This window comes from Polypterus senegalus, chromosome 10, assembly GCF_016835505.1.
Source record: "Polypterus senegalus isolate Bchr_013 chromosome 10, ASM1683550v1, whole genome shotgun sequence".
NCBI classification, from domain to species: Eukaryota; Metazoa; Chordata; class Cladistia; order Polypteriformes; family Polypteridae; genus Polypterus; species Polypterus senegalus.
Window position 1 is genome coordinate 84,055,971 of NC_053163.1, and position 8,337 is coordinate 84,064,307.

At 37.5% G+C, this 8,337-nt stretch overlaps 1 protein-coding gene across 1 annotated transcript in view; it reads right to left on the reverse strand.

The window, feature by feature from the left end:
• The window catches only part of cenpi (centromere protein I), a 58,156-nt gene extending 54,980 nt beyond the window's left edge, over positions 1-3,176 (reverse strand). The window contains exons 1-2 of the mRNA XM_039766033.1: positions 2,959-3,176; positions 2,124-2,261 (exon numbers count right to left, since the gene is read on the reverse strand). Coding sequence (XP_039621967.1) covers positions 2,124-2,261; positions 2,959-3,046 — 226 coding nt within the window. The 5' untranslated portion in view covers positions 3,047-3,176. The remainder of the gene's footprint in view (positions 1-2,123; positions 2,262-2,958) is intronic.
• Between the last annotated feature and the right edge of the window lie 5,161 nt (positions 3,177-8,337).

Consider the following 8,337-nt stretch of genomic DNA (forward strand, 5'->3'; position numbering starts at 1 on the left):
CCATTCAAAACAGTGGGGGAGATTCACAAAGAGTGGACTGCAGCTGGAGTCAGTGCTTCAAGAACCACCACGCACAGACGTATGCAAGACATGGGTTTCAGCTGTCGCATTCCTTCTGTCAAGCCACAGAGACAGCGTCAGAAGCGTCTCGACTGGACTGCTGCTGTGTGGTCCAAAGTTATGTTCTCTGATGAAAATTAGTTTTGCATTTCCTTTGGAAATCAAGGTCCCAGAGTCTGGAGGAAGAGAGGAGGGGCACAGAATCCACGTTGCTTGAAGTCCAGTGTAAACTTTCCAAAGTCAGTGATGGTTTCGGGTGCCATGTCATCTGCTGGTGTGGGTCCATTGTGTTTTCTGAGGTCCAAGGTCAATGCAGCCGTCTACCAGGACGTTTTACAGCACTTTATGCTTCCTGCTGCTGACGAACTTTACGGAGATGCAGATTTCATTTTCCAACAGGACCAGGCACCTGCACAAAGTGCCAAAACTACCAGTACTTGGTTTAAGGACCATGGTATCCCTGTTCTTGATTGGCCAGCAAACTCGCCTGTCCTTAACCCCATAGAAAATCTATGGGGTATTGTGAAGAGGAAGATGCAATACGCCAGACCCAACAATTCAGAAGAGCTGAAGGCCACTATCAGAGCAACATGGGCTCTCATAACACCTGAGCCATGCCACAGACTGATCGACTCCATGCCACGCCGCATTGCTGCAGTAATCCAGGCCAAAGGAGCCCCAACTAAATATTGAGTGCCCTACATGCTCATACCTTTCAGTTAGCCAACATTTCTAAAAATCCTTTTTTTGCATTGGTCTTAATTGATATTCTAATTTTCTGAGATACTGAGATTGGGACTTTCATTATTTGTCAGTTATAATCATCAAAATTAAAAGAAATAAACATTTGAAATACATCAGTCTGTGTGTAATGAATGAACCTAATATACAAGTTTCACTTTTAGAATGGAATCACTGAAATAAATCAACTTTGTCATGATATTCTAATTTTATGACCGGCACCTGTATGCTTACTAAAGGAACCTAGGGTAAAAATTTTGCGAACAATGTTTTATAATATTTAAAAAAAAAAAAAAGACAGATCTTTTAATCCTTTTAATTTGTATTTAACGTTATGCAATGCAAAATACATACAGCATCTATTACAAAAAATAATTGGTAAAAAAAAAAAAAAGTACACGTGATGGTTTAGACAGCCAATGCTTTTAGTACTACTTTAGAGGAAATTACAATGTCAACCCAGCATGTTATAATCCAAAACAGAACATTAAAATTAGCAAAATAAAGCATCTTTATAATCAAACTTTTAGCATGGACCTTTACTTAAGAATGTCATTATCATCCTAACCCGAGGCTTAAAGTGCAAATTGACTTAAAATGCTTAGAAAAACATACAGTCGCAACAAACTGTGTGAAGATCCTAATATTTATAACCAAATTTTACATTTTTGTCTTCAGTGTTAAAATAACTTGCATTGCAAGAGAATGCAACAGAGATTGTAAAAAGGCAGACAGGTTATATTTCATAAAAATGGTGATCAACCAGGGGTTTTTTATTTTTTACATTTCTTTGCATAAATTGATGATGCAAAGCAGAGACAAGCAAAGTAAACCTATATGTCAATTGAAACATTAGAAATAAAAGTGAAAAAAAACAGTAGAATAGTGTCAAGTTTAAACTTATTTCTCTTTAGTAAGCCACTGTTTAGAAGAGCTCATGATCAAGCCCGTAAGTTACTTTTAATTATGTATGAGAGATGAGAAAGTGCAAAGTAAAACATTTTTACTTAAGCTTGTTCTGTCGGCCCTACTAAAACCATAAGGTTCATGCATCTTACTCCACCTAGTCAACAATACAATATTTTTCTGTTTAACTACATTTTCACCATTTTCATCTATAGATCAGAAATAGTCTGCAATTTCTTCCAGCTTGAAATATAAATCATTTTCCATTTTCAGTAATTGTAGCTTTTTGCAACAACTTGACATTTCAAAAAGTAAGAAAATTCCTTGTTCTGCCAGCAAAGTAACAAATCCTGTATAATGCAAGCTTTCTCAAAGGATTATCTACAGAAGTACTATCATAGCAAAAAATGCATTACCTGCTTTGAGACCCAGTGCAAAATCTAGAAGGACATCAATAAGCATAGGACTTAATCCCCATCTGAATGCTTGGTTCTCTACGTTTGTAAGATGCATCTCGAGAATATCATTTCCCTTCCACAATATGCCAGGCTTGGCTAAAATAAATTGAAAAAACAAAAATTATTATGTGCCATCCATCAACTCATCATAAAAATCCACTTTAGCCATTATTAGTCACAACTCGTATTGAACTATTGCTTTACAATGTTTACATTCTAAAAATTACCTAACAAACTTTAATAATCCAAAATAACCATTAATACTTTTTGAAAGTGTAAAAAGACTGAAACGAGAAAAAAATACAATTCTGGGAAGGAGTGAGGTGTAGTTTTATTTTATAAATTCTCTTTTTACTTTTCAAGGTTTACAGAAAACATCCTGTCAACATGAAGGACTTGACCCTGGACGGGATGCCACTTACATGGTAAGATGCACTTTCACATACAATAAAAGATTACCAGTTTGGAAGTGCAAATTAACTTAGTGTGCACATTTACAGGCATATAATCTAAACTAATTGTTCTAGGCAGGAAAAACGAATACCAATTCCAAACGCTGTTAGCAGTGCTAACTAACCACACCAATTAAGTACCGTCTAACACAAAAGAAGTACCCACTATGTAGTATACTGTATCTTTCAAACTGGTAGAACTTTAACATGCAAGAACATCCTTCTGCTGAAGACTACCGTGTGCTAACTTACACAAAAAAAAACAACTCGAACTTGTACCACACTGTTTCAAAATCACATTGACAACTAGCAAAGTACACGATACGCCCGATTTACCGTACCATCTTCAAAATACTGAAAAGCGGACACCATAGGATCCTCCGCTTCTTTTTTCTGTCTTAAACTATAGTTCAAACTCCTGCCTTCCATTACTGCATTTGTAAGCCTTCCTTCCCGGTTTAATGGAAAATTTGAAAACTACCGCGACCGTTTCTGGCGTCATCAGTTCCGCCTCTTTCAGTGTCTAGGTAAGGAAAGAGTGGGCTGGGCGAAAACAACTTTCCGCCGTGATAACCAATAGTTTTATAGACTATGAAGTCAAGGCCCTCCCCCTTAGGAGGTGGTTCGACAATGTGACCACTAGAAAGCTTTTAACCTCTCGGTCGCCTCCTCATCTAACCCATAATGCTTTTCAAATGAGTCGCGCTTTATTGGCTGTAGTAGGAAGTAACCGGGTTGGAACATTTACTATTGTTACACTGATTCTTTGGAACATAAATGTATTTTCATTGAACCCTTAAGGTATAGAAAAGGTGTAAATATTGTTTAAACAACGCAAATGTCCTATAATATTCTTCTGCGACTAAATGTATTTTTTGAAAACCTTAGAGCTAACTTTGTTGCTTTTTGAAAAAAGTTAAAACACGGCAACTGTAATACTTTTAAACCGTTAAGCCTGCCGTTTTTTTAACACTTCGTATAAAATGAAGAATTTCCTAGGCAGCGTGATTACAAGCGTTTTGGATATAACTCAAAATTAATCTACTTAATATGACATTCTCAATGTAGACGATTAATTTCTCTCCTGAGTGCAGCAAAAATAGTCCAGTATTACATAACATAATATTGCAAATGAAGTAATTTTTCTGTTTGTCGTGCCAAAACATTATCATTGAATACTGTGCAGAATTCATTTAAATGCAAAGGAAGGGCTGTTGAGCTGCCGTAAAAACGAGAAAAATAAATAAGGGCGTTTTTATTTACTAAGATCTTCTAACCCGCTTTTCAGTTCAGGATGGTGGTTAGCTTAAGTGCTTTTTCCAGCACAGCAATCTAAGAAAGCGTGCCAGCCCATTGTTGGGTACACTGACCACCACAAATGATACATCCTAACTCGTACAACGGCAGTCCATAGTTGACAATTAACATAACATCTCCAGGATATACAGTAGATGAAAACCTGAGAAAGACCTACGAACCTGCATTGGATTAGATAATATGTTCCCAATAAAGCGTATTTTGTGATCTGCCAAATTGAGGCATTTCAAATACTAATTAAATACTTTAAACGAATACATGTCATTGCTGTTGTTACTTGGACTTGAATTTTTATTGCATTGTGCTACTTAGTAAGCCTGGATTTTTTAACTTGTATTGAAAATGAATTCCACAATATGTGTAGAAAATTTCCAAAGAAACGTTTTTGGAGCACTTTAGTTACAAGTTTAAACTGCCTGTCTTATATTTCCATTTTCTGTATGGGTACCCCATCAACACTTTGAGCAACACTGCACCAGCACCATATTGGTTCCACGTTGTCCGATACCTGGGAAATAAAAAACTATACCAGATACATAATGGACAAGGAGGCAAGACCTAGAAGATGATGAAAGTTGGTATTTAGTAATATGGTATAATAGTGATTTATCACATTGTAGGTTTTTTGGGAAAGGCGCTATATAAATAAAATGTATTACTATTTTTTTTTCTGAGAACATTACCCATATACCGTATATACAGTGCATCCGGAAAGTGTTCACAGCGCATCACTTTTTCCACATTTTCTTATGTTACAGCCTTATTCCAAAATGGATTAAATTCATTTTTTTCCTCAGAATTCTACACACAACACCCCATAATGACAACGTGAAAAAAGTTTACTTGAGATTTTTGCAAATTTATTAAAAATAAAAAAATTGAGAAAGCTTTGCCATGAAGCTCCAAATTGAGCTCAGGTGCATCCTGTTTCCCCTGATCATCCTTGAGATGTTTCTGCAGCTTAATTGGAGTCCACCTGTGGTAAATTCAGTTGATTGGACATGATTTGGAAAGGCACACACCTGTCTATATAAGGTCCCACAGTTGACAGTTCATGTCAGAGCACAAATCAAGCATGAAGTCAAAGGAACTGTCTGTAGACCACCAAGGCAGGATTGTCTCGAGGCACAATTCTGGGGAAGGTCTCAATGAGCACAGTGGCCTCCATCATCCATAAGTGGAAGAAGTTCAAAACCACCAGGACTCTTCCTAGAGCTGGCCGGCCATCTAAACTGAGCGATCAGGGGAGGAGGGCCTTAGTCAGGGAGGTGACCAAGAACCCAATGGTCACTCTTTCAGAGATCCAGAGGTCCTCTGTGGAGAGAGGAGAACCTTCCAGAAGGACAACCATCTCTGCAGCAATCCACCAATCAGGCCTGTATGGTAGAGTGGCCAGATGGAAGCCACTCCTTAATAAAGGGCACATGGCAGCCCGCCTGGAGTTTGCCAAAAGGCACCTGAAGGACTCTCAGACCATGAGACACAAAGATTGAACTCTTTGGTGTGAATGCCAGGCGTCGCATTTGGAGGAAACCAGGCACCGCTCATCACCAGGCCAATACCATCCCTACAGTGAAGCATGGTGGTGGCAGCATCATGCTGTGGGGATGTTTTTCAGCGGCAGGAACTGGGAGACTAGGCAGGATAAAGGAAAAGATGACTGCAGCAATGTACAGATACATCCGGGATGAAAACCTTCTCCAGAGCGCTCTTGACCTCAGACTGGGCCAACGGTTCATCTTTCAGCAGGACAACGACCCTAAGCACACAGCCAAGATATCAAAGGAGTGGCTTCAGGACAACTCTGTGAATGTCCTTGAGTGGCCCAGCCACAGCCCAGACTTGAATCCGATTGAACATCTCTGTAGAGATCTTAAAATGGCTGTGCACTGACACTTACCATCCAACCTGATGGAGCTTGAGAGGTGCTGCAAAGAGGAATAGGTGAAACTGGCCAAGGATAGGTGTGCCAAGCTTGTGGCATCATATTCAAAAAGACTTGAGGCTGTAATTGCTGCCAAAGGTGCATTGACAAAGTACTGTATTGAGCAAAGGCTGTGAATACTTCTGTACATGTGATTTCTCAGTTTTTTTATTTTTAATATATTTGCAAAAACCTCAAGTAAACTTTTTCACATTGTCATTATGGGGTGTTCTGTGTAGAATTTTGAGGAAAAAAATGAATTTAATCCATTTTGCAATAAGGCTGTAACATAACAAAATGTGGAAAAAGTGATGTGATGTGAATACTTTCCGGATTATGTATGTATGTATGTATGTATGTATGATGGCTAGTAACGGAAAAGTACTTCTTGGTTCTTCCCATTTATTTCAAAAGATTTTATTAACAACAATACTTCTTGACGTATGTGCACATATTTAAATGGAAACATGTTAGCTGGAGAGTTGCCTTTTCATTTCATTTGTCAATGGCACATCATTATTAACTCATGGATGTTTAAGAAAGTGGCCAACAATTAAATCTGAAATGCAACTGTTTAAAAGTAAAATAGGTAGCCAAGAGTTCTGAATCTTAACATGCAAGTTAACTAAAACTAAGCCCAAAAAACATACTGCTTTAGTAATAAACAGATTCTAATTAAGAAATTGGTTAAAGCAAAGATCTGCTGTGTTAGGGTTTGAGATGTAGAATCTTTATATACAAGGGTAGTAGTGGGTGTCAGGAAAAAAAAATATATAATTTGATGGCATTTACTGACTTTAAGCCACAGTAGAGGAAAGGGGAGAATCTGCAAGCTATGTAAGGGATCAAAATTTCACTCAAGGGCATTTATGGACAACTGAACCTTTACCTTCAATGTGGGGTTTATAGATGAGAAGCAAAGTGGATTCATCAAAAGAAATTCTACCATGTTGACTTTGCAGAAGAAGTACCATAGTAGCATTCTCTGCAAAAAAAGGCCTGGTGCCAAGATTTGAGACTGTGTAGTCATTTGCTAAATAAATTTAGAAAAGGAGGTGTAAAACTAAGAGGTTTGGTTGATTATGTACCTGTGGGAAGTGTACATGTTACTCCATAAGACTATTAGGAATTTTTTATACCTAGGTGCACATGGAATACAAAGGTTTATTCCATTATTGCATTGGTTTTTCTCTGTGATCATCCCTGCCCTGTTATACGTTCTACTCATTTATCATCTTGTTTTTACCACAAATATACACACTATATACCTGTACGTGGGTTGATATTTCTTCCTGTGCCAGGTCCAGCAAGAGGAATCTATTAGCTAATTCACCATTTTTTTATCAATCTTCAACTTAGCTATTTTGAGCAACCTTCTACCTTAATCTTTAAACTCTGTTTTGCTGTATTTAAGAATATGTGCAGTGATGAAAATGGCTTCCACAATGAAGCATACTGAGAAGCTTTCATTTGATCAAGACATCTTTCTACAATAATTAATAACAAAAAAAAAAAGTTTGCCCAGCTACAAGAAGCACCGACATTGTTCATCCTGTATGAATAACCAAAAGCAAAATCCTTTTTATACACTTTTCCTTTGCGCTCTATAATTCCTCTCTGTGGCTTATACTCGTAGATTTGGCAATCTTTGCAATAATCTGACAAGTCCACCCATGGGAGAGCCATGAATAAACAGGTAAAGTTGAAAATAGTACATTTTCACATACAACATGAGAAGTGTTGTATGACTTCAATGAGAAGTCATAGGATGTGTTGTAATGGGTCTGTAGGCATTTGTCTCAACCAGTTTCTTAATTTAATGTCAATTTTACTATCAAAAGAACTCATTGGATAATCAGATAACCTGCTTTAGCTTTCTTCATCTCCAAAAGTAATAATAGCAATGTCACTATTATTTTTGTTTAGAATTTAGAAAGACACACACTGCTGCCGGTACTTTAATTCCATATAATGTGAGTCTCTTCATTGTTTGTCTCTTCCATTTCATTTCACTTCACTTAATTGTCAAGAATTTGAAGGACTTTGTTCTATTTATTAACTAAAAGGTAGTTAGAATAAACAGCAAGAAAAAGACCACAGCGAATGTGGTGCCATTTTCATTTTTACCTCTTTGTAGGTTCATCATTAAGTTGCTGCTTTTCATAAAGTAAGCCCCACCACCCCTGCAGTCATGGTGTTGAATTTCCTGGTAAAATATGCAGGGAGGAATATGAGACAGTGCAAACTGGAAACGGGTAGAATAAGAATACTTCATTAAATGTCATGCTCCATAAGCCCAGAGAATTGGTTTCTAATTAGGAAATAGGGACTGAACAAAATCCAACAGACACTATAGATCCTCAGGGTTAGGATTGACTTCCCTTGTTAAATCCACCCATTTTGCATTGATTTTCCTAACCCACTTGTACAGAACAGGGTGGCGGGGCAGCTGGAACCTATAATGTAGCCAATAAAATGT